Source organism: Sorex araneus, chromosome 3 (assembly GCF_027595985.1).
Source record: "Sorex araneus isolate mSorAra2 chromosome 3, mSorAra2.pri, whole genome shotgun sequence".
Classification (NCBI taxonomy): domain Eukaryota; kingdom Metazoa; phylum Chordata; class Mammalia; order Eulipotyphla; family Soricidae; genus Sorex; species Sorex araneus.
Window position 1 is genome coordinate 229,485,327 of NC_073304.1, and position 25,975 is coordinate 229,511,301.

A 25,975-nucleotide genomic window follows, 5' to 3' on the forward strand; every position below is an offset into this window, starting at 1 on the left:
GCTGGTGGGCTGAGGTGGGGCAGCCCGGGGCAGCCCAGAGCTGTGATCTGGGTTCGGGTCGGGGTTGGGGCTGAGGCTGGGACTGGTGTTAGGGTCAGGGTCAGGGTCTGTAATTGACAGAGAAGAGCTGAGCAGTGAGGTGTTTGCAAAAAAGACCGTGAAGAAGGGAACCCAGGGACGCAGCATTCAACCATCAAGTGCTTCGGGTCATTTAGGAAGAACATAAATTGCACATCTGCATAGGGAACAATACCCAGAACTCTCTCTGACCGCACCCTGGCAACTTCAGGAGAATTTCCCTTCTGCAACAAAGCACTGGCACCTTTGGAATTGTGGTTAGGGTCTGCTATGCTTCCATATGCTTCTTATTGACATTTTTCCAACTAAAAATACTGAATGTCAGAGGAAATGATTCACTTTGATTAAGTGTGTGTGTGTGTGTGTGTGTGTGTGTGTGTACGCACGCATGCGCGACAAATGCCAGTTTTCTAATGCCATATTCCTTTCCTTTTTCCACATTAAAGAACATTTATGGGACAATTCTTTTTCTTTTTTTTTTTTCTTTTTGGGTCACAGCCAGCGATGCGCAGGGGTTACTCCTGGCTCTGCACTCAGGAATTACTCCTGGCGGTGCTTGGGGGACCATATGGGATAATGGGAATCGAACCTGGGTCGGCCATGTGCAAGGCAAATGTCCTACCCGCTGTGCTATTGCTCCAGCCCCTATGGGACAATTCTTATAGGAGTCAACCGATTCACAAGTTCTCAGGAGATGTGTAAATCGTTCCTGACCGGGCATTGCCTCTCACCATATTTGCAGCTGCCCCTCAGGGTCCATGCCCGTGGACGGCTCATCCAGAAGCACCACGGATGGGCTTCCCAGGATACTCAGCGCAAAGCACAGCTGAAAGGAGAGGAAGAGCATCAGGAATAGTCTTGGAGGCCCGCGCAGAGGAGCCCTGAGCCCTGCCCCTACCTTCCTCTTGATTCCCTCCGACAGGGACTTCACGGGAAGCTTCAGCTGGTCCTGCAGCTTGAGCGCGTCCACCAACCTGAAGGTCACGGAAGGAGGGGGTGGGGGTACAAGGTTCAGGCATCTTGGGACATGCGCTGATGACAAAGGGCAAATAGCCAGTGGAAAGTGCTTAGGGGCCCTCTCCGGTGAGGGTCCAGCTCACGTTGTAATAAGCTTTTGCTCCTGAGTGTCACGAATGAATATCTTGTCTTAGAGGGCCTGGGGGTCGAGGGGACCAAGTCTCCTGGGGGTCGAGGGGACCAAGTCCCCTCTCAGGGTCTGCACCACCTGCACAACACCCCTTCCCCCAGGCTGGCTGGAGCTCCTTGAGTTCACGTCTTCCCAGTGGAGACTGTGGGGACACGGGGCTCCCCTTACTGTGGGATGCTGACGGCCGCATCCCCTTTGCTCAGCCCCTTCACCGCGGCAAACACCTCCAGGTGCTCCTTCACCGTCAGGTTGGGCCACAGCACGTTCTCCTGAGGGCAGTACCCCAGGAACTCCAGGGGGGCCTCTCCACTGCTCCCTTTCAAAATCACCTGCGGGGGAAAAGTTCTCTCTCAGAGCCTGCCTCTTGCTTCCCCAAGACTCCATCCACTCTGTCTATTTCCAATAGACGTCTCTTTCTCCCTATAAACCTAGAAGCCTTAGAGAAAATTCGGACATCACTAAAGATGGGCATTTGCATATTGTTGGGTAGTAAAGAGATAATGCTGGAGTGTAAATATGCGAAAACAAGTGTTTGTGCAAATCCCACCAAAGCTGAAAATTCAATTGTCTTACAAACGCGTCGTCTTGCCATTGAAGCTGAGAATTTAATTATCCTACAAATGTGGTGCTTTGCCATCGTGACCAATTCATCCACTGTAATGTGCTGTCATATTAATCTGTATTTCCCTCTTTAACTTCATGCACTGATGTCTTGAATCTTGAGAATCACCCGTGTTGGCAATGCAGGGCTGCCTAGAACCTGGAGTTTTTAATTCTTCTGAATGAACGAGACATTCATAGAAGTAGACACATCGGTAAATATGATTGGAGGTACTACTGTAGTCATGGGCTGGAGCAATAGCACAGCGGGCAGGGCATCTGCCTTACATGCAGCCAACCAGGGCTTGATTCCTCCATCCCTTTCGGAGAGCCCGGCAGGCTACCGAGAGTATCTCGCCCACACGGCAGAGTCTGACAAGCTATCCATGGTGTATTCGGTATGCTAAAAACAGTAACAACAAGTCTCACAATGGAGACATTACTGGTGCCCACTTGAGCAAATCGATGAGCAACGGGATGACAGTGACAGTGACAGTGACAGTGACTGTAGTCATATGCAGGAGGCCGGAGTTGCAGAGTACCTGCAAAAGTCTCTCTGGGGAATTAAAGAAAGCCTGTCTGCACAGGGGGTTCGTTTCAGAAGAGCCAGGGACAAGGGGTCTGCTACATAAAAGGATGGAGAAAGGACAAAGTTGAACAAAGAATCTGAAAACGTCTCTGAAGGGATGACCCCTGAGGTATCTGAGAACCTGGCACAGAGGATTAGAACCCAAGGTCTGGAGCTGAGTGAGCAAGGGAACTGGATGCAGAGGTGGTGGAGGAACCACCTCCCATCTGAATCACATCCCATAGAGTCAGCTCCTCCCATCGCTGCAGGCCAGGCAGCGGTGGCGCCTTCCATCCTAGAGCACAGGAGGCTGCGGTCAGTAGAAGTGGGAGAAGGACATTGCTCAAAGAGGTCAGTGGTTGCCCTGATGAAAGATGATTTCAGAACACCCCGAGTCAGTTGACAATTCAGCCCTAGGCTACTTAAAAATATTGTAGTCTGGGCCAGAGCGATAATACAGCAGGTAGGGTGTTTGCCTTGCTCGCGGCCCACCTTAAATTCAATCCCCAGCATCCCATATGGTCCCCTGAGCACCGCCAGGAGTAATTCCTGAGTGCAGAGCCAGGAATAACCCCTGTGCATCGCTGGGTGTGACCCAAAAAGCAAAAAAAAAAAACAAACTATATCTATATTTTATTCCACTATATGAATGAAGAGTTACTTCCCTCTCTGCTTGTGCTTTATGAGAAAGAGAACATTAACTTAGGGCCTAGTTGAATTCGAGGGGTAGAACTAAAGAGTCTATTTGGGGCAACTGAAGCCAATCTTATCTCTAAGTGCCAGGCTCAGGGGGACTGTGTACACCTACTGGCTCCTCCTTCCTGTCCTGAGATATTTGTCACGTTTGTTCCTAGCTGGTGGTTTCCAGAAGCTTGACCAGCATCCCTGTCCCATGATTATATTTCCCACAGATTTTATTTCATTCTTTGTTTCCCTGGAACATATTTCCTAAAATAGTTCTTAAAGTATTCTCTCTTCTGACGTAGACTGTGGGAGGAAATGATTTCACCCCGTGTTGTCTCTTGGATGAATATGAGTGCTTTTTGTCTACTCTTTGCCTGGACACTTCATTCAGCTTACTTGCATGTGTACTTTAAGTTGATCTCAGAACCCTTTTTCTTTTTTTAAAAAAATATTTTATTAGTGAATCACCCTGAGGTACAGTTACAGACTTACAACCTTTTGTGCTTTTGTTTCAGTCGTACAATGATCGAGTACTCATCCCTCCACCAGTGCCCATTTTCCACCACCAATGGCCCCAGCATCCCTCCCATCACCCCCATCCGTCCTCTCCACCCCACCCCACCTCTGTGGCAGGGCATTCCCTTTTTCTCTCTCTCTCTTTTAGGTGTTGTGGTTTGCAGTAGAGGAATTAAGTGGCCATCATGTTCAGTCTATTGTCTACTTTCAGCACGCATCTCCCATCCTGAGCGGGCCCTCCTAGAACCCTTTACTTGGTGGTCCCTTCTCTATCTGAGCCACCTTTCCCCCCCAGCATGTGAGGCCGGCTTCTAAGCTGTGGAGTAATCCTCCTGGTACTTATCTCTACTATTCTTGCACAACCCTTTTTCTTAATGTCAAATCAGTCCTTGAAAACCTCACCACAAAGAGTTTCATTGTACAAAATCTATGTCCCACTCAGAAAGTACATTGTGAAGGAGAAAGAATATGACTAGATAATAAAAGACGTATTAATTTTTTTTTAGTTCAGAGCATGCAAATACAGGGAAGATAATACTCATTTCAAATTCATGTATTTTCATAGTACTCATGAAATAGAGCTTGTACAACATTTTATATTAATTTCTAATTTCATACTGTATACTCATTCTAGATCCTTTGAAGGCATCTTCAACAGCTAATTAGCATATATGTATTCATGGCATGATTCGTCACTGTGTTATTCTGCCACATTAATCATTGTAATCATCTAATGATTGAACAGTGTCTGTTGCTTACAAATTTTCACATCTTACAAATTTATCTGAGCACCCCTAAAGATCACAATTTTCCTATGATTTACTTACCTGTCCAGCAGTTGGGTTTGTATCTCCAGTTATCACCCTAATAGATGTACTTTTACCAGCTCCATTGTGTCCTAACAATCCCAAAACCTCACCTGAAAAAAAAATCAATTACATTTACTGTTCATTGGTTTTAATAATAGTAAGACTAAGAAAAAAAACACCTTAAATTTTGCTTTGTGAAAAACTGGGAGATATGATTTATATTTTGTATCTCAATTAAATTGTCTCACCACTTCCCAGGAAGTTATTATAACCCCTTTTTACTAGTAGTGGGAAGAAAGTCTCGGATGGGTTTCACAAAGTTACCTGACTTTAGAGTTCACAGTGTCTACTCTCTGTAAGTTCAGAGTGATAGTGACACAAAATGAGGTCACCTAATATCAGCCGGTTAGGCTTTTGGCATGAGTTGATCTGTCCTGATTAGTTTTCTCAGAAACAGTGATGAGGAAATAACTGTGTTAGGAAATGAACTGTGTTCCTTCAGAGGCAGCTTCCCGATTGCCCGGTGGCATTGCTTATTTGATTACAGAGCTTCTTGTTTTCGAGCTGATGTGACTAGGCCACTGTCCCTGTAGCAAACTATGTCCACTTAGAATTCCAGCCCCTAGGGTTGTCCTGCTGATGGGTCTGTGTAGCAAGGAAGTGTGGATAACTTGTTAAGAATGACACTAGTCAAAGAGTGAACAATACAACAGCCCACCTTTTCTGACACAGAAAGAGACATTTCTTGCAGCCAGTTTCTTTTTGCTCTTGGAGAAACAATACTTTCTCTTCCTGGCATACTCCTTTCGCAGACAGCTGGCGATAATGACTGGTTTCTATAAATGACAGGTAAATCAGATCTTAATGTTTTCCGTTTGTCAAAAAAAAAAAAAAGTTCTGTCTTCCTCTTTGGGCTTGCTTTCAACTGCCGATGCAGGCTCCAAGAAAGACTTTCTTAGTGACCCATTTACGACCAGACTCCCATTCCAGAACTTACTTTTGGAGTTGTGATACTGCTCTTCCCTCTCCTACAGAGAGTTTCTAAGTAGCACATGATTACCCACTGCTCAAGCTGGTAATGAGTCGTTTCTGCTTGCCAGAGCAGAAGCAAAATATCTTGAAGAAGCACTGGAACACTCTCAAAAGAACAAAAGAGCCTGTGTGGACAAGACTCTGTCCACAACTTTGTACAGGAAGAAATGACTTTCTCCAAGAAGCAATGACTTTCTAAAATTCACAAGCTCTTTTTTTTTTGTCTTTTGCAAATTCAATTGCATTTACAGTATTTTTCTAAGAAAGATAGTGTGCACAAGCTGTTTAATTTCCCAGGGCTGTGTCAATGTAAAAAGGATAACCCTTAGTGCCGTGATCCTCAGTTGTGAATTAAAAAAATCACAAAATCCTTTATCAATCAGACTTGCAAACCATCCGCTTCAATGTGCACACATTGGTATTTTTGTTGTTGCTGTTATATAAGACAGTGGCCGTATGTTTTACCTCCTCAAGGTCTGTGGAATTCAAGGCATTTACTGTTCTCACTCTTTCTGTCCGCACATCTTCATCTTCTCCCTCCGGCTCTTCTGGATTTGGACACCAATCACTGCTTCTTGGAGAAATTCTAGATCAAACCAACCATTAATGATTACTTTTGAGCTTTCATGCTTGTGTCTATACTATTGCATTCTTTACATCTTCTTGAGTAGTTGGGTAAATAAGCAGGCAGCCCATTTTACCCTCTACAACCTCCTGGCTTCTTCCCATTGTGTTTAGTGACCGTTGTTTCTTAAAAATATTTCACTCCACTTATTTATTTATTTTTTGCTTTTTGGGTCACACCTGGTGATTCACAGGGGTTACCCCTGGCTCTGCACTCAGGAATTACTCTTGGCGGTGCTCAGGGGACCCTATGGGATGCTGGGAATTGAACCTGGGTCGGCCACGAGCAAGGCAAATGCCCTACCTGCTGTGCTATTGCTCCAGCCCCTCCACTTATCTTTAGAAACATTATTTTCTAAGCATCTGCATCACATTACCTCTATTTGAATTATTATTATATTTTCATGGGGAAAATGGGACAGGACATTTGAAGTTAGGATAGTCTCAAAAATCCAAGTCAGATGCTTGATTGCTCTATTCCTTCCTTCAACCCATAATCTTTTCAATTGTTGTCTAATGTGAATCCCCACCTGTCTCTCCTCCCCACCATGTAACTTTTCCTGACACTCAACTGCACAATGGGAGATAGAAGAGCCAATGGCTCAGGTTAGTTTTCTTCATTAGATCATGTTGTTCTCTGACTTAGCACATGTAATTAGGTTCCTGTCCCAGTCTGTATCAGCATAATCCATTTTTGTTAATAAATCATCTTATGCGCTCAAATATTTTAATATATGGATCATGGAAATGCAAGAATCCAATTAAAAATTTCAAACCTAAATAAAGGATCCTTTCTCATTGGCTTCTTCCCAAATTTCCATTCCAGACATTGGAGAATGAGCACAAAGATGATGCAATGAAGGAAAGGCTAGGGATAAAGAGAGATGTACAGTTAGAAACACGTTTTATTCCTTGCTTTAGGGCTAGACCCAGTGGTGCTACAAAGTCGATCACAGTGGTTCTTGGGAGACCACGGCATGCTGGGGATCAAGTACAGGACCTCATGCATGCAAGACAAGTGTTCTTAAACAACAGACACAGGCCTAGAAATGTAACTCAGTGGCAGAATGCATGCTCTGTATGCATGAGGCTTTGAATTTGATACCCAACGTAGGCCAAAAACAGTAACAAGTCTCACAATGGAGACATTACTGGTGCCTGCTCGAGCAAATCAATGAGCAACGGGATGACAGTGACAGTGATCCAACACAAAATACAAACAAATAAAATAAGGACAAATAAAAACAAAATAAAAATATTGTCAGAAGTGAATGAAAAACAACTGGACTGCTGCAAAACTGCATTGATCAAAGTTAAAATTTTTTTTCCAATGATCTATTTCTTAAATTCTGAAGCTATCAGATTCACTTTAACTCTTGCTTGCAAAAACATTGGAAACAATGTGGTTCTGTGAAATCATTACCTTCTGAGACTTATTTTAATAATTGTGCAGTCTCCTTAAAATTTGGGAAGCATATTCGCTGGTTAGATGATCTTTATAGAAATATCTATTCCATATTCTACAATTTTATTAAATATGACATATCCATGCGATACAGATATCCTGGTATGTTTATAAACCATCCATCATTTATTTCTATCTTAGTAAAAATTTTCACATATGTATAGGTACAGGTTGAGTATAGAAAAAGATGGAATAAGTTTTATAGGAAGAGTGTGTTCTTACAAATAGGAAAATTGGAGAGGGTTCCACTCTGTTTACATCAAAGATATCAGGGATAAAAACCTGTAAGAGAAAAGCAATGGTTAAATAGGAAGCATCTTTATTCTGAGTTCTATTTATATACATGTGAAATGACCCACTGAACTACTCTGCTAGCCTGTATCTTTATTTCACCATATCAGGTACTTGTGCCAAAATGTGCAGCAAGTAACTGCCTCCCTCCCAACGTCTATGAACCACTATACTTTTATTTAAAAAAACAAAATTGTCCTCTGCCGAGATGTAACCCGAGTGGCTGCACATGTGTGGCCCTTCCGTTGCTGGATGACCATGATCCCAGAAGCCCGCAAAACTACTTTTGGTACCACCAGCTTCTTGCAGAAATGTCTCTAGACTGAACTAAGCCTGGGGCGGCCCCATGCTGTCCCAGGAAGGGAAAGGTTTTTCTCTCTCGGCCTTTCCTTTCCAGGGGATGAGGGGGGCGGCATGGCGACCGCCATCTATAAGGATCACTAAAGAGAGTTATGAGCTTGCAATGATGCAATTTCTGACAGAATTTTCTCTGGACTTAGTTACTAAAATACTAAAACACAGAAATCCAAAACCACGGCTGCGCGACCTCATATCTCTTCATTCTCAGCAATGGAAAACAAATTATCAAATGCTTCCTTTCCAGCAGGTCTAATTTTGGGGGGGACACTCCAAACAATAATAGTGAGTTGTTTGTGGAAATATTGAATGTAATCGAAGTAAAGAGAAAGTAAAGTGAAAATTATCAGCTACACAGGTGGGTGGGTGGGTGGGGGGATGGAGGTATACTGGGGTTCTTGGTGGTGGAATATGGGCACTGGTGAAGGGATGGGTGTTCTATCAATGTATAACTGAGACTTAGGCCTGAATGCTTTGTAACTTTCCACTGGTGATTCAATAAAAAAAAAATGAACCAAAAAAACCCAACAGAATTGAGCAAATACCTCCTGATGAGAATAGCCTGAGACTCTGTGTAAGCTTACCACATGAACAGGAAACTGAGGTTTATATCAGTCTCACACCTTCCCATACCCATTATTCCTCCCTCACAGCCCTTTCTCTTTTTCTTTCCCATGACTGTATCTTTAGCACAACTTGAGTCCGTCTTCCTTTTGTAGAAGCATAGGTAGAAGACAGCCAGTATTTTATTTATAGCATGCTTTCTAGGATGCTGAAATGCCAAGGATGAGGGATATTTTATTTGAATCCTTCTAAATTTGTGTGTGCCAAGACAGAGTAGATTCTAGAAAGATATCACAGGTGACTCAGTTCCCCAGAGCCACGACCCTTTCTCCCCCCACACACACATGGGTCAGGCAAAAGTTTTCTACGACAGTTTTGTTGGAGGACATAGTCCTATTTGGGAGAAATTCAACTGGACTTCACAAGGTCGCAATCATCAGATGTCATACACACATTGATTTTAATAAGGAGACCTGAAGCCCTTCACAAGCTTTTTACAAATGACCATAAGCTCCAGGGCATGGGACAGGCAGTGGCATTACTTACATAATCGGACAGGAATAGGTAACCGATTAAGGTGACCTGTGGTATGAAAACTATGAGGCTGTACACCAGGGCACGTTCACTGTTTTGCGTTATAATTATAGCCGCAGAGAAGAGAGTGACCTAAAGAAAATACAAATATATTTGTTCACCACTTTGAATAGCAATATACTGAGAAGGCTCATCTAGGAGCTACTCCTGATTTTAACTCCCTCCTAGAAAGCTAGCCTAAAGTAACATGATCATCAGGGACACTTTTTCTCAGTGACTTAGCTAAATTCCTTCAATGTGATACGTAGAAAAAAATGATTCTGCTGGATTCAGGAACACTGGTGTATGTTGATTTTTAAGGTAAAATTCAGAATAAAATAAATCTTTAGCGAGCATCATCACGAGGCTCGTGGAAACGGATTTAAAGAGAAATAACAACAGTTCTTTGGTTTTGTTCAAATATCATGGTCTTGTTGAACATTTCCAGGTATGATTTTGTCCTTAACAATGTTATAGGGGGAAAAGGTCTTTCAAGAAGATCGTGTTATTCAAGGGCCTATTACAGCATATTACCACTAATCATAAAGAAAAAGTTAAATTGAGATGTAATATAAATAATACAACAATGAAAGGAGATTTCTGTTAACTCTTCCAATGGTGAAAGTGAGCAAACTCGAGTGACTTAAGTAAAAGATTAATATTATTAAAGCTTTAGATGTAACGGAGGCTTTTAGGCTATTTTGTTTAAATGATTGCAATGACTTTCCCAAACGACTTGCTCTTTTAATTGCTCTTACTACAAATCATTTTAAAAAATGTAAAATATTTTATTTAAGGAATATGCAGAGGAGACTCAGCCACCAAGGGTACCCCATAAAGTCAATGAAAGGAATCATACAGCCTAAATTGGGATGAAGCTATCCTAGAGTGGGGGACGCCTACAAGCCAGTCTGATGGCTCTTCTTCAAAATGTATCTCAGCTCCTATTTCTTTTCTCTATTATAAACGTCTATGTTTTCCCACAGCCATAGATAAAGTTGTTCAACTCACTATTCAAGGCCAGGAGGGGCCCCAAAACTTCTTTCTTCCTATATAGAAGCAGAATGAATTTTTCTTTCCCAATCCACGCCACATTATCATCACTTCCAGGAATGAATCTGAAACTCTTGCCTCTTTGCTTAATCCGTTCTTTCCTAGGTCCATCCATTCTCCTTCAGCTGCTGCAAAGCTACCCTTTTTACCAAACGAATCGTCTGCCTTCATTTTCACAACTTAATCTTTCCCTTCTCTGGTGTTTACAACTGATTTTACTACTCAGTAGTAGCAAATTGAGTAACAGACTTGATATTAGACATTTCAGAATCAATAGATCATCTTATGCTTATGATTCTATTTTAAGATTTTGTTATTGTTTTTTAGGCCTACCCAGCAGCGCGGCAGGTAGGGCGTTGGCCTTGCACGCGGCTGACCTGGGATGGAGAGATAGTCTAGCAGGTATGGCATTTGCTTTGCACACAGATGACCTGAATTTGGTTCCTGACACTCCATATGGCCCCTGGAACCTACCAGGAGTGTTTTTTGAATCCAATGCAGGAGGGAGCCCTGAACACCTCCAGGTGTGGCCCCAAAACAACAACAAAATTTTAACTAGTAAAAGTATTTGTAAGTGTTACTAATTTCAAGAAGGTTTTTGGGCTTATTTCTCATGGGAGAATCTGAGGAATATGACTCAGAGGTAGAGAATTATGTAGGTACATATACAAGGTACTGCATATGTACAGTTCTGGGTTTAATACAAGGAAGGAAGGAAGGAAGAAAAGGAGAGCTCCAGGCTTCCTCCATTTAAAGAATTTATGTTTCTTGGAACCTTTGACTGCTTAAAAAAGATAGAAGTGGAAATAGAAAGAAAAGATATATATATATACACATATATATATAGGATGGATTGTATAAAGGGAAATAAAACATTTTCATTGTAACATAACTTAATCAAGTAGAAACATGCTTTAAGGTTTAGTTCACCATTGTACATGTAATCAAGTAAGAACATACTTAAAGTTTCAGTTCACCATTGTATACAATATATGTAAAATTAAGTTTCACAAGAACCATACTCACAGAAAAGAAACAAAATGACCAAATACCACTATCTTTCCTTCCCTTGCGAAAAATGAAGGAGATTCCATATGTGAGGAAGATAAGGGATGAGGAATAACCAATGGTACACAGGATCTGAAACAAACAAGAATGTTTCATTTAAAGACAAAGGCAATCTAGAAGCATGCCTAAAATCAGCAACACTGTTATAAAACAGTTTTATCACCATTAAATTGATGAGATAAAACTTCATTAAAATTATGTTTTCCAGTGATATTTGTTCTGTGAATATTTTCACTTACTTGCATAATGCTGTTGACAAATCCAAATGTGTCATCTTCGTAGTAAAAACCGAGGTCCATTAAGTACATAAAAAGGAACATGGAGAAATACACTGGAATATCCACCAGGGCCTGCCCGAACCAGTAAGCAGAAGGGAAGAGCCCTGAAATTCGCAGCTGGGATCGAATTTTGCTCTGATTAAGGAAACAGCAAAAATACAGCATAGTATTACAATTTTAGGTTTAAGAAATGTGAATCCTGTGATTAATCAAATAAAATCTCCAGTGATCAATTCTGTGTCATGACTACAATGGCTATCTGGACCAAGGGATATTGATAAAATAACTTTTTCTTTTTTAAAAAAATTATTTCAAATGTATCCCTATGATTTTTTAAATGAGTCACTGAGGTACAATTACAGACTTGCAAATTTTCATGCTTACGTTTCAGTCATACAATGATCAAGTGCCCATCCCTCTCCCAGTGCCCATTCTCCACATCAATCTCCACCAGTGCCCATTCTCCACCACTAATGTTCCCAGTATTCCGCACCTCCCCTCACCCCCTAGCTCTGTGGCAGACACATTCCCTTTTACTCTCTTCTTTTACTCTCTCTCTCCCTTAGGGTGTTGTGGTTTTCAATGCAGGTATTAAGTGGCCATCATGTTCGATCTATAGCCTACTTTCAGCACACATCTCCCATACCGAGTGGGCCCTCCAAGCACCCTTTACTTGGTGGCCCCTTCTTGAATTTTTTTTTCTTTATAGGAGCCATATCCAGAATTCTCAGGGGAGGGGGTAAAGAGGTGCTGGGGTAAAACTCAAGTCTCAAGCATATAAACATGTGCTATAGCACTTAAGCTTTATTTCTGACCCCAGACATTTGAATCAATAAAAAGTACCCATATTAAGTATAGAGTTCCATGAGGTTGGACAAACACATATATTCCCAAACCACAATCCAAATATAAACTATAGCATTTCCAACACTTCCCTGCTGTACCTCTGTTTCCTATCAAACTTTTCCATCAATAGTTGTTGGATAGAATAAATTATAGGTATGATTTATGCAACTCTAGATCAGTTCTGCCTGAGAATTTTGTATAAATGGAATAACTCAGTATGTATTTGTGTGTCCATCTCATGCCTTCAGTGTTATGGATGTGAGACTTATCCATGTCGATGTATTTTTCAGTTGTTTATCTTTTGAATTGTTGAGTATGGCCAGTGTATGGTCATGACAACATTTTTTTTTATCAGTTCACAGCCTGCTGGACATTTAGATTTTTTTCAGGTCATTGACTTTGTGTATAAAACTTTTAAGAACATGAAGGCATAGGATGTTTTCTTTTACTTTGGGTAAATAACTTGAGAAATTGTTGGGTCAAACAGTATATTTTTAGTTTAAGAAGTTCATTTTTTTAGGCAAAGTAATGATATAATTTTTCATTTCTTCAGACAATGCATGAGAACTCAGTATCTCTACATCCTCATAAATTTTTGCTGTTGCCCATCAACTAAACATAATTAATTTTTATCTGATATGTAAATGTTTCTTATTAGTGTTATTTTCCTGACTACTCATGAGCTATGTCTTCATGGAGTATTTTGTTTTTTTATTTGTATACTGATGGCAAAGAATCTATTCAAATATTCAGACCGTTTAATTAAATTTTTACTTTCTATTATTTAAATTTTTCAGTATATGTCCTGCATTTGGCATGCTCAGGGGTTACTCCTGGCTCTGTACTCAGGACTTAGTTCTGGTGGTGCCTGAGGGACCACATGGGATACTCATGGATCAAACCCACATTCAAGGCAAGCACCCTACCCACTGTACTGTCTCTCCAGCCCCACAGTGAATCTTTAAAATGAGATTTAAGAGTTATTTGTATTAAATATATAAATATATATGCATTTTGATGTTTTTCTCCCATCCTATAGATTTTCATTTTCTTATTGGTGTTCTACAAAAAGCGATTAAGTATCAACTTGGATAAAGTTCAAATGATAATTTTATATGGTATACACCTCGGTCTCAATTGAAAATTATTTCCTACCTTAAGATAAATTATTTATTTCAAAATAACTCTGTGTATTTCATGAGGTGAGTGTTGATACAATTTTATGCCAATTTCAAGTTGTTTGATATTTTCTACAAAGATTAATTTTACCCTATTTGATATTTCCTGCCAATTGCCTTGAAAATCAATTGATGCTATATGCATAGGTTCACATCTGATGTGCATATACTATTTAATGCACTTATGTGATTGTCTTTAGTCAACACACCCTATTCTTTAATTATCATTATTACTATTATTGAATCACCGTGAGATAAACAGTTACAAAGTTGTTCATGATTGGGTTTCAGTCATTCAACATTCCGTCACCCCAGTGTGTGTGACCCACCACCAATGTTCACAGTTTCCCTCCTGCCCCCCTCCCCTAGCCTGCCTCTATGGTGGGTACTTTTCTTCTTTCTCTCTAACACATCACATTATTAATTGCTAAACTTTGTAATAAGCCTTGAATCAACTGTCAGTGTTCCAACTTTGTTTCTTTTTCAGTCCTTTTGTGTATTGGCTTTCATAGCCATGATAAATTTTATTCACTTATTTTAGTAAAGCAAGTAGTTTTTATGACTGATATTTACTTAGAAAGAAGAGAGGGGAGAGAAAGAGGAATACGTGTTTAAGAGAGAACACAGGCTTCTCCAGAGTGGAAAATAGGAGAAATATTGGTGTTCAAGGGAGAGCAGGGGCTTGAGAGAGCAAATTCATTATGAACTTTAGAGTCCTTTTCCATCATCTGATATTTCCATCTACAGAACTACTTTTTAATGTAGAATCATAACTCTGTTAGAACTATCCACGTAAACATATCATTAATTTAATGTATGTAAAAAATACTGTGACTTACAGAACCCTCAGCTTCTAACAACTCACAGTAATAAAAGTTTCAATTGTTTGTTTTTACCTTGTAATCATCAATGCTGCTCATGGCAATGTAAGGAGCGCAGCAGGATGCCAAAAGCAACCAGCACATTGTCCTCCCCACGATTTTATACATAGAAATCTGATCGTCCTAATAATGGAAAGAATACAATGGGTAGAATGCATTTAATAGAATATACATCTTTAAAGGGCTGCAGTGATAGCACAGTGGGTAGGGCGTTGTTTGCCTTGCACATGACCGACCAGGGTTCGATTCCTCCTCCCCTCTCGGAGAGCCTGGCAAGCTACCAAGAGTATCTTGCCTGCATGGCAGGGCCTGGCAAGCTATGCGTGGCGTATTTGATATGCCAAAAACAGTAACAACAAGTCTCACAATGGAGACGTTCCTGGTGCCCGCTCAAGCAAATCGATGAGCAAAGGGATGACAGTGACAGTGACACCTTTAAAATAATTTGCATATCTAAAAATATTAAAAGGAGTTGCTGGAGTTAAAAGTGAAAGTTAATATGTTGGTCACACAGCTACAAGGTCAATTGGACCAGGTACGTGATTCTGAGGTAGAGTATTTGCTCTGTATGCAGGAATCTTGCAAGGTCCTGGTCTCCATCATGGCACTACAAAACCAAACCAAACAAAATACCCCCCCAACCAAAAAAACACAAAAATCCAAAAACCAAAAAACCAAACCAACAACAAAAAAACCCAGTTAAAACTGATACAAGATCACTTGAGCTGATTGGCCTCAGACTCACTGTTGATAAAAACAGGATGTTTGCACAGTGGCAGTCCAAGGCAACTTGCTCTATACTGCATCTATCCTCCCTCAGAAACTGGAAAACATTTAAAAGGTGCCACAGTGATAAATAACCATCGTACATATTCTAAAACTAACCAATAGTTGATGGATACTAAAACGTTATAGTTTAATTATTTTTTTTACTAATGGGAACTTGTCTTTCTGAGCATACTCTGAGGTCTGTTGTGAATAGGTAGCTGGTGACTTTGCTGGAACACATGAATGTATAATTTATGACAATACATATAATAACCATATGTATTGTCATAAAACCCAGGGGTTGATTGGGTTATTGAAAATTTGCTCAACTCGGGCTGGAGCGATAGAGCATCGGGTAGGGCGTTCGCCTTGCACGAGACCGACCTGAGCTCAATTCCTCCGCCCCTATCAGAGAGCCTGGCAAGCTATGTGGGCAAGAGAATCTTGCCCACATGGCAGAGCCTGGAAAGCTCCCCGTGGCGTATTCGATATGCCAAAACCAATAACAAGTCTCACAATGGAGACATTACTGGTGCCCGCTCGAGCAAATCGATGAGCAACAGGATGACAGTGACAAAGAATAAATCATTTATTGACCCTCATGTTCAAGTTCCTATACTAGGTACCAGAGATTATATAGTGTGAAAATTACATAGTCCTGTGTTCAAAGAAGTTCTTGAGAGGGAGAACTAGACTTAGAAATAAGTCAAAAGGACTAATTACAAACTGATAGGTATTCTGTTTCTAAACTTTAAGGGGTTATATATATTCCAGTCATCTGATCCCCGGTCTCTTTTATTTTTAGTTAGGATTGGAGTTGGAGAGATGGCTTGAAAGATTGGAGAGCGACTTTGCATGCAGGAGTCCAAGATTTTATCCCCAGCACGACATGGTCCCTGGAGAACCAATGGAAAGAGCCCCTAAGCATCAAGTCAGGAAACTAAACTATAACATAAAATATTTATATCACTAAGCAAAAGGTTTGATTTACCTCATCAGTGAAAATGCTGGTTTGGTAAGTTTAGGGTAGATGCTTAATTTTGGCAAGAAGTTAGAGTAATTTGAATGAAACAGTCTGCAATGCCAGACTGAACTTTATTCTCATTTTCAATTTTTTTGCGGGGCTTTGTCTAGCATTTCTAAAAGTATATAATAAGACTTCATTATTATTTCATTCCTTTCCCTTTCCCCCCTACCTTAAAGGTACTCTCTATCTGCGTGGTTTTACTTTCATTGTCACGTATAAAAACTATTGCTATTCTACTTTGAATTTTAAAAAATAATTTGAAAAATATATATTAATTTTCTAAGACCACAGAGTGCATGAATACCAAATGTGAGTTTATTGTGCATGAGTTTACTCAATGAAAGTAATATTTCAGTCCCTAACAGAGCTATCTGGGAGATTCCTAATGGAGAAGAGTCCATTAGATTTTTAAACTTACCTCATAAAATGTGCTTCTGTCTGTTTGGATATGGCCTGATGATTTTGCCATTTGAAGCAGCCCGTTACTGACAATGTCCATAAGCACTGGGAAGCAGTTCAGTCTTTTGGTATTGCATGCTAATGAGAAGCTGTAATTCTAAAATATTAAAGACAGTATGAAAAATCCCCCCAAAAAACTCCTCTTTAAAGAGATTAAGGTTTAATATTTTACTAAAAAAATCATTTGTTTAAGAGGTCACAAAACAACAAAAACTCCATGTCTAGTCTCAGGGCAAGGCTGAAGACTTGAATCAACAGACCAGAGGTTACACAGGCCAGTGGTAGAAGGTGATGGGAACTTTGGCAGGTGGTGATGGTGGTGGGGTAGTAGCTTTGGACTTTAAGACCACAAAGATTAGACAAGGTTGTAGCCTTGTTACATGATCTAAAATTAAAAAGTACAGGAGGTGAGTTGCTTGTCTTGCATGCTCCTAACTCTGCTTTGATCCCTGGCAGCTCCGAGACTTAGCCAGTCCTGTAGGATAACATTGGTTTGTCATTTCTCCCCGGCCACAGGGAGCTTAGGTTTATTGGGTTACACCATTCACAGTGCTCCCGAGGCACTCCAATTCCTCTGTGTTTATCTGTAACTTCTCTGTGCTCTCTTCCCCAACCGGTTAATCACCTATTTCCCTTAAGCAGTACTTGCGACTTGTAAAGTCAGACTCGTCAGAAATCTCTGGATTTGTATTTTAAGTGAAATATTGCTTTTCTCTTTCCCTTATGTTGTTTTTCCTGGTTTATTTCAGAGCAATGTCTTTTTTGTATGGACACAGGAAGACAGTTAATGCTATGATTTTATAACTTTGGAGTTAACTGACTCCTAATAATATTGACTCCTGGGCATCTGTTTTCTCGATTTACGCCTCAGTTTCCCTTACTTCCTACTACCCCAAAAGCAGGGTCCCGACGAGGGACTGGATGGATCCAGGGCAAGCTGTGAGCTACCCTGGCATCGAAACGAACTAGGTGAAGCACCATAATACTTAAGTATAAGTTAAGAGCATGGTCATGGACAAATTCTGTCATGATTCAAAGACAAACAACTGGACTAGGACCTTGCTAGGGTTAGGAAAGACTAATCTGGCCTGAGCACTGTAGTCTAGGATCTATAGCGAGATGTCCCCAGGAAAGCCACCCTACAAGCTTAATATATCTCTTACTGTGTCCACACAAGATTACTAGTATTAAGAAGTAGAATTAAGATGAATGTTTAATGGCTGTTGGATGAAGCAAAGGAGAAACACACCCCTAGATGGTATTTTGCCCTTGAGCGGATCTCCTGGCTGCAGGAGATCTTTATCTTATCTCGGAAAAGCATCCTGGAAGGGTTTTCATATGTTGATTGTGCTATCTCACTAAGTGTAGCTGCTATCTGGAATGCTTGGAGGTTGGGTGCTAGACCAAGGTTGCGAGAAGAAGCTTAGTGAGACTAGCACATGGGACAGGAGGAGACGGAAATGAGGGGCAGTGTGAGTCTGGATTGGGGAGCTTAGTGAGACTGGAACAGGCACATGGGGAGAATGGAACAAAAGGCAACTGATCATCAACCAGCCTGGAGGCCCTGTTCCCTCCTTCGTGTGTCTGTTGGTGGCGGCTGCAGGCCGGGATGGGGTAGCGGGTCATGGCCACCGAACTCATGTGGCGAGAAAGAGACCACACCACACTCACTTATTTATTTTGTGAACGCACACAGGCCCAAGGGGAGACACTGGGCACAGATTTCCATCAGAGCTGTCCTGCACAGTTAGAAATGGTGGAGACTTCAAAAGTAGACTATAGACCGAACATGAAGACCACTCAATACCTCTATTGCAAACCACAACATCCAACAGGAGAGAGAACAAAAGGGAATGCCCTGCCGCAGAGGCAGGGTGGAGTGGGGGGGTTGGGGTGGAGGTGGTGGGAGGGATACTGGGAATTGGTGGAGGAGAATGAGCACTGGTGGAGGGATGTAAACTAAATACAAATATACCCCACGGTGATTCACTAATAAAATACTAAAAAAAAAAAAAAAGAAATGGTGGAGGCTTCATACTTTACAGTGGACCCAAGGATTGACCCAAGGAGAGGGACATTGTAGCAGAGCACTATTCTCAACCAATTATACCCTTGCTGCAGAAACTCTTGAGGACACATCTCCAAGACTTCCCAGACCTTCTACCATAGGAATTGCCCTTTCCCACTGACCAACAGGTCTTGAAGACTTTTCTGTGTTATTATATACCATCACCACCTAACCATTTCTCTTGGCTACATTATTTTCTAAATCATGCATATATGAAGATGGGCTCTACCCTCTTTGGATGACATGAGGGATGTCTAATTTTGGATGGAAATTACTTTTAATTTTCCTGTATTAAACACTATACAAATATAGTACCACACACATGAAAAACAAACAAACAAACAAACAAGACTTGAATCAAGTACTACTGTTGTTTAAGAACAAAGCAGAGATTCAGAATGATAAAAATCCTCAAAAGAAATGTGAATTTTAAAAACTAAAATAGGCTTATGGGTGTTTTGTTATATGTCTATTTTGTTCATGTTTTTATGTTATAGTTACTGTTTTTGGCATGGTTTATGTTGATAGGGATTTATATATGAATTATTATTGGGGGGAATTGGGTCACACTGGCCACACACACTTGAGCTGGGTTGTAGATAGGGCTTTGAGCTCAGGGAATCATGTCTGGCTGTGGTGGGGTCATTTTCTGTGATTGAGATCTAACCAAAAAGGCACCTTATGCACAGTACTATCTCCCCATAAACAAATTATTTATACAATGATGAGATGACTATAATTCACCAATAACAGGAATATTTGTTATTTTTCAACCACCCTACCTTGAAGACCTCAATATCCTGGTATTATTTTGTTTTCCACCCGTGGGAAAAGTTATTAAGTAGAGAGTCGATTTATAGAACTGAACTTATCTTGGGGGGCGGTAGGTGGCAGGGACACTTGGGACATTGGTGAAGGGAAACAGGTACTCTGGTGGTGAGTTCTATATTAGAGTAGTGTAGCATGAGGCTTTCACTAACAAAGGGGAAGAATGAATAGAGACCAACATACCGTTTCACTGCCAGATACTATGATGGCACCATTATATGACAGATCATCTAGGCCACTTCTAGTTCCAAGTATATCCACTTCCAAATTTATGTTTTGTTGCTCCACAGAGTGAATAAAGTCATTAATGCTTGCCCCTAGATTAGAAATATTATATATTACAAAACTAATACAACTAAGTGGTACTTAACATGTATTATCAGGATATTTATAAAAATGGTAGCATGCTTGTTGCTGTGAACTAAATATCTAACCACTTCTCATGTGACTGCCTGTAATATGTTTATTTCCTTATAATTACTGTAAATGTGAAAGTATCTTTAAGTACCATGTTGGAATAAATTTTTCTTCTAGAATCTAATAATAAATGGCTACAACCAGTAATATCCTAATGACAGATAATTTCTAATTAACTAATTAATTATATGCCAAATTTCTTAGGTCTCCCTTCACTGCTGCTAGATTAGTCATGAACTTTCAAGCTATTTATGGATGCAGGATAATAACTTGTTGAATAGTGATATGAAGTGTTTCATGAATCTTCTCCCTAAGAAATAACTTGCAAAAAAAAAATCACGGAGAAAGCAAATTTAGAAAAAAACTACTAAATGTGAATAAGTACTGAAAAACTTAAAAATAGAAAAACAGTGGCATCTGAAAACTCTTCATAAACAGGACAGAGACGCAATGCTGAATGGGGAGAGCCAATCAGGGATCCTTTTCCTTCCACTGAGAATAGCTCTGTGGTGTTTTGCTGCAAGGAACCCAAGTGAGGGTGATTTGGCCCCATGATTTTTGACCTCTTATGCCGGATGGTGCTTCCACTCTATGAGTGGGGAATGGACAGAGGACAAGAACTCTATTTCTGCTTGGTTTTGAACTTGAACAATATGGAGATGGAAGAAATGAGAAGCTTTGGTAGATTGCACCTCTCAGGGAATAACAAGAAGTTCGTGGAAATTGCTTCCTGTCTCACACTAGACACAAAAATGAACTCAAAATGGGTCCTATACCTAAATGTAAGAACTGAGGGCTAAACGTTGAAGGAGAAAAATACACAGGAGTACAGTTTTCTGATCTTGAGTTGCACAAAAATTCACAAGGAAGATTCTTGGACTTAATGAAAATAAAAACATCATATTAAAGAAGGCACCGAGAGAAAATGAAAAGGCAGTTAATGAGAAAAAAAAAACTTGCAAAAGATTTACAGTTGATTCTTGCTATTTATAATGCTATGTTCTATCAAGTCACTACAAACACTGAATTTACTAAGTGAATAATGAATCGGTGCTCCTAAGGGAATCACAAATTAGATTCCTAAGTCTCTGGTCATGATAGTTTCTTGTACCAGTTCATACATTGTCTTATTTTGCATATGTTTCTGCCACACTGACTTAACAAAACTGTGCTAGAATTCATTTCTAAACAAAGGGAGCTTAATAAATATTTTCTTGGTAAGGTACAGATAGATCCTGGAGTGATCTCTATGCATAGAGCCAGGATTAAACACGAGGCACCACTGGGTGATACCAAAAAACATACCAATATTTTTAAAAATACAGTTCATGAGGGTTGGGGATGAGGAATATAGACCCAATACAGAGCTTCTTGAACTGTGGAACACTAGGTACCATTTCAGTGCTACATTGGTGACAACAAAAAGCACCAGAAGAAAGTACAGAAATGTAAACAGTGCAGCAGTAAAGAGACCACAGAGAGGGTATTCATTTACAATTTGGGGTCTGAAACAAGACAGGGTACCACCTAACCCTGCCTCCTCTGATCATGCTGGCATTGGGGTCTCGGTTTTTCTTCTCTGAGCTTGTCTGTGCAGATCATAAAAGGCTAAACTGCTAAAAAAATTTTTGTAAAACAGAGTCTTATTCTGTTTGCTGTCACCAGAGGACCCATTTTCACCCCTGTCAAATACTTTTATATTTCCTACTTTGTATTGGGTCTATATTCCTCATCCCTAAGCCTCATGAACTGATTTTTTTAAAATATTGGTGTGTTTTTTGGTATCACCCAGTGGTGCCTCATGCTTAATCCTGACTCTGTGCATAGGGATCACTTCAGGAATTGTTTTTAAAGCGATTAAAACTGGAGAAGCCAAGGGGCTGGAGTGATAGCACAGCGGGTAGGGCATTTGCCTTGCACGTGGTCGACTGGGGTTCGATTCCCCGAATCCCATATGGTCTCCAGCACCGCCAGGAATGATTCCTGAGTGCAAAACCAGGAGTAACCCCTGAGCATCGCTGGGTGTGACCCAAAAAGCAAAAAAAAAAAAACTAGGGGAGTCAAAAACTCTTTTTATCATTAACATTTTTCTTTCTAAGTAATGCTCTGGAGAGTAAGTGTGCTTGGAAAAGGAGTATTCCCCACCTTATTTATTACCTGTTTTATTGATGATCAGTAATGGAGTGAGAGGGTCACGTGGTTGCTGTCCAGGCGCCAGGAAATATAAATGAGGGGAAAGTTCCCAGGTGTAACTGTTTTGGTTAATTTTCATCAGAACATATTCCAAAAGAAGGGGGACAATTGCAACTCCTAGAATCAGCAGCCTATTCAGAAGAAAATTTTCAAGGTGAACATATTCATTCCTTATCTGAGCAGTTCACAATGCCCAGAGATCAAGAAATTGTGAAAACGGGGCCAGAGCAATAGTAAGGCAGGTAGGGCACTTGCATTACACGTGGCCAACACGCCTATGATCCCTGGCACCCCCTCGGGTCCCCCAAGCATCCCCAGCAGTGATGCCTGAAGCACAGAGTCATCCTGAGCACTGCTGAATCTGATTCCAAAACAAAAACCAGAAGAACGACAAAATAGAACAAAGAAATTATGGAGACTATACACACAGCTCCATGAGTCTTTCTTGCTTTTCTTTTCTTTTCTTTTTTTTTTTTTTTGCTTTTTTGGGTCACACCCAGCGATGCTTAGGGGTTACTCCTGGCTTTGCACTCAGGAATTACTCCTGGCGGTGCTTGGGGGACCATATGGGATGCCGGGGATCGAACCCGGGTCGGCCGTGTGCAAGGCAAACGCCCTACCCGCTGTGCTATCGCTCCGGCCCCACTTTCTTGCTTTTCTTATCCATCATTTAGAGATGACATAAGTAGACTTCACTCATTGCTTAGTTATCTTGTTGTTCTCTGAGACTGGATACTTTAAACAGTTTAGTGGGATTTGTGTCCTTTCACTCAGTTCAGATTTTTCTTCTTCTCTTGTGGATTCCAGTGTGATACCCACTATCTCTTCCTTTCTACTGGGCTAACTCGCCAATACCTTACTATCCACTTTTACACTATCCATTAATCTATCCACTAATCCTTATTTCTTACTAAGAGCACAATTAATTTGCACTTCAGGTTTCAATTTTCAATGATATTCTTTGTTCTTGACTTAATGTTGAACACTTTCCCTATAGTTTCACTATGTCTTTTTTTCCCTCAACACTTCTCTCTGTTCTCAGATTCTGATTTTACACAAAACATTATGCCTTGCCTCAGCTCCTGATAGACGAAAATCATCTCCTCAAACTCTTTAGCATAGTATTGCCAGCTTAATCTTAAAGATCAATCTTACCTCATGCGAATTTTTTGCCAAAGATTCTAAAGGAAGCCTCACTTCTTATATATTTAATGGACATGTATTGATTTTCTATTATGGATGAAAACCTCTCATCTCTTTGGTGCTTCACCAAAGTATAGAAAAGACTCTTATTGAAAATTAAAGTACTGACACACAAACGTATCTCGGACCCGAGCAACTTGCTGCAGAGGTAGCTCTGGACTTTACAATAGGCCATTTTCACCGGGCCAGTCCAGCTGGGGGCAGGTGTCATTGTTCTGCCCGCCCTCTAGGAGCCCAGGCAGTGGGCTCTTCTAGAACTCAGTGAAAAGCTCCAGGTACAGGTGGTGGTGGCAGGAAATGCCAGGCCTCATGGGACAGGGGAGGAGTCGGTTATTCTCCTTCCCCCGCTCCGATGGGACTCTGAGATGATGTCCACACACGGCCACCGTTTACTTAAGCTCCCACACGGCCATGATCCAGAGACACACAAACGAATCTCGTATCTGAGCAACTTGCTGTAGCCATCTCTCCAGACCCTAATTATTAAAATTTTAGAATTCCTAGAGCATGCAGCTGCTCTCATGGCAGCGTGACATTATAGTGTATCCATAACAAGCAATACAAAACATATCGTCTAGCATTGCCTCTTCGGCAGGTATGACTGGTGGTGGGACTTGGCTTAAATATCGAAGGAAACCAAAGTCGAGAAAGAGTGTATTGTGCAAATTGTCTGCCACACAGGCAGGAGTAGGTGTGGGACGGGGTATGGGGGCGGATATTGGGGATTTCGGTGGTGGAAAACATGCACTGGTGAAGGAATGGATGTTTGATGATTGCATGATTGAAGCTCAAACAGGAAAGCTCTGTTACTGTACCTCACAGTCAATCAATAAAAAGGGGGGGAAAAAGGAAAGTTAAAGTACCATGGACATCAGGGTGTTCGTGGGATGCAATTTGGTTTCAGGAGCAATGACAGTGGCTATTACTGACACAGTGGGCATGGAAGAGTGAGATACTATTGCTTAAGAGATTAAGGGGAACCATGATATCTAGCTAAGAGCAAGAATTATATAATGAGAATGCCAGAACAACTAGGAAAGAGTCCACCTTGTATACAAAACCAAGCAATACAATTAATTGCAATGGAATTGCCCCATTTAGAAGCTCAAATAGGAAAAAGAAATTGGATCCTGGGGAGGTAAGTTCAACATCCCAATGTTACTGTCATCTTCTGTAGTACAAAACTTTCAAGGTACTGTTGCATGAAATCTTGCATTACTAAAGTTTTGTCCCTGGGATGTTATAAAGTTAACCAGATACTCTACAATAGATAACCACTAGGACATTTACTAGCCTGTAGAGTAGATTCATTTCTATACCTGCAGACATTTTTTACTTATTTTTATACCTTGGATTAATCTTGAACATACTTACTGAAGAAAATTGCATGGCCCTCAGATACTCACAGTGATAAAAGGGCTTTATGTTCATGCTTTATCTTTAGGAAGCGAACCCTTGCGATTGCGCAGACTTGCTGGGTCCAGAGAGCCATGCCACTTCTCATCCGTCTCACCTTACTCAGCGAAGAGAGAGCTTGTGCCATCTCTGTAAGTCTTTCTGTGTTAATAGCTTGTTCTGATTGTACATCTCCCAAAACAGACATCTCTGCAGAGCGTAAAATAAGAAATTTATAACATCCCACTCCAGGTGGACTAAATAGAGCCAATTACAAGAGTTTATTTTATGAAAGATATTATGATTAGAGTCTTTAGATTAAGACCACAGGCTCCATTTTTTATAGTTGCCATGAGCTAGAAGAACTTTTGTGTGCTAGAAAGAGAAACTATCTACCTAAGACAAGAGTAGAAAAGCAAACTTAAACAATTTGGATAGTGATTATGAATTACTAATTATGTTACTTATTATATAATCATACACAATTATTGTAGTGCCTAGGTGTTTAAAAAATTTTGTGAAGGGAATGCTTTTCTTTGATGTTCATCTTCTTAGCTTGAATGTCAAGCTACAAACTGACAGGCTACAAACTTGGAATTGACATGAATATGTTACTGGAGGAATATCATATGTATTCACACTCTTGGGGATACATCCTTGTATTTCCTGCAACCATTGGATATCCTGCATATTGTCTATTATACAATATATATATATATATATATATATATATATATATATAGGAAAGGCCACTAAAATCTCAAATCTCAGGGCCAAATCTTGAATACACTTACTGAAAAAAATTTCATGGCCCGAACTAGGCTGCCAAAACGAAGAAGGACTAAAATGACTGCTGCACTTTTAATGCATGTACGCTGGCATTGGAATCATCCATCAAGGACCTGACGGTGCAAGTGCAGAAGATCAAGTATGACGTCATTAGATTGACAGAAATGAGAAGGCATTGATCACATCGTGTCGTTTTCGACACTGGAGAAGAACTGT

At 40.6% G+C, this 25,975-nt stretch overlaps 1 protein-coding gene across 1 annotated transcript in view; it reads right to left on the reverse strand.

Annotated features, from left to right (window-relative positions):
* The window catches only part of LOC101541813 (ABC-type organic anion transporter ABCA8), a 75,840-nt gene that overhangs the window by 6,153 nt on the left and 43,712 nt on the right, over positions 1-25,975 (reverse strand). The window contains exons 18-33 of the mRNA XM_055132272.1: positions 24,982-25,180; positions 22,337-22,503; positions 19,946-20,079; positions 16,826-16,963; positions 14,628-14,735; positions 11,669-11,842; positions 11,388-11,501; positions 9,282-9,401; positions 7,746-7,805; positions 6,835-6,926; positions 5,900-6,020; positions 5,121-5,238; positions 4,421-4,512; positions 1,394-1,554; positions 977-1,052; positions 810-904 (exon numbers count right to left, since the gene is read on the reverse strand). Coding sequence (XP_054988247.1) covers positions 810-904; positions 977-1,052; positions 1,394-1,554; positions 4,421-4,512; positions 5,121-5,238; positions 5,900-6,020; positions 6,835-6,926; positions 7,746-7,805; positions 9,282-9,401; positions 11,388-11,501; positions 11,669-11,842; positions 14,628-14,735; positions 16,826-16,963; positions 19,946-20,079; positions 22,337-22,503; positions 24,982-25,180 — 1,969 coding nt within the window. The remainder of the gene's footprint in view (positions 1-809; positions 905-976; positions 1,053-1,393; positions 1,555-4,420; positions 4,513-5,120; positions 5,239-5,899; positions 6,021-6,834; positions 6,927-7,745; positions 7,806-9,281; positions 9,402-11,387; positions 11,502-11,668; positions 11,843-14,627; positions 14,736-16,825; positions 16,964-19,945; positions 20,080-22,336; positions 22,504-24,981; positions 25,181-25,975) is intronic.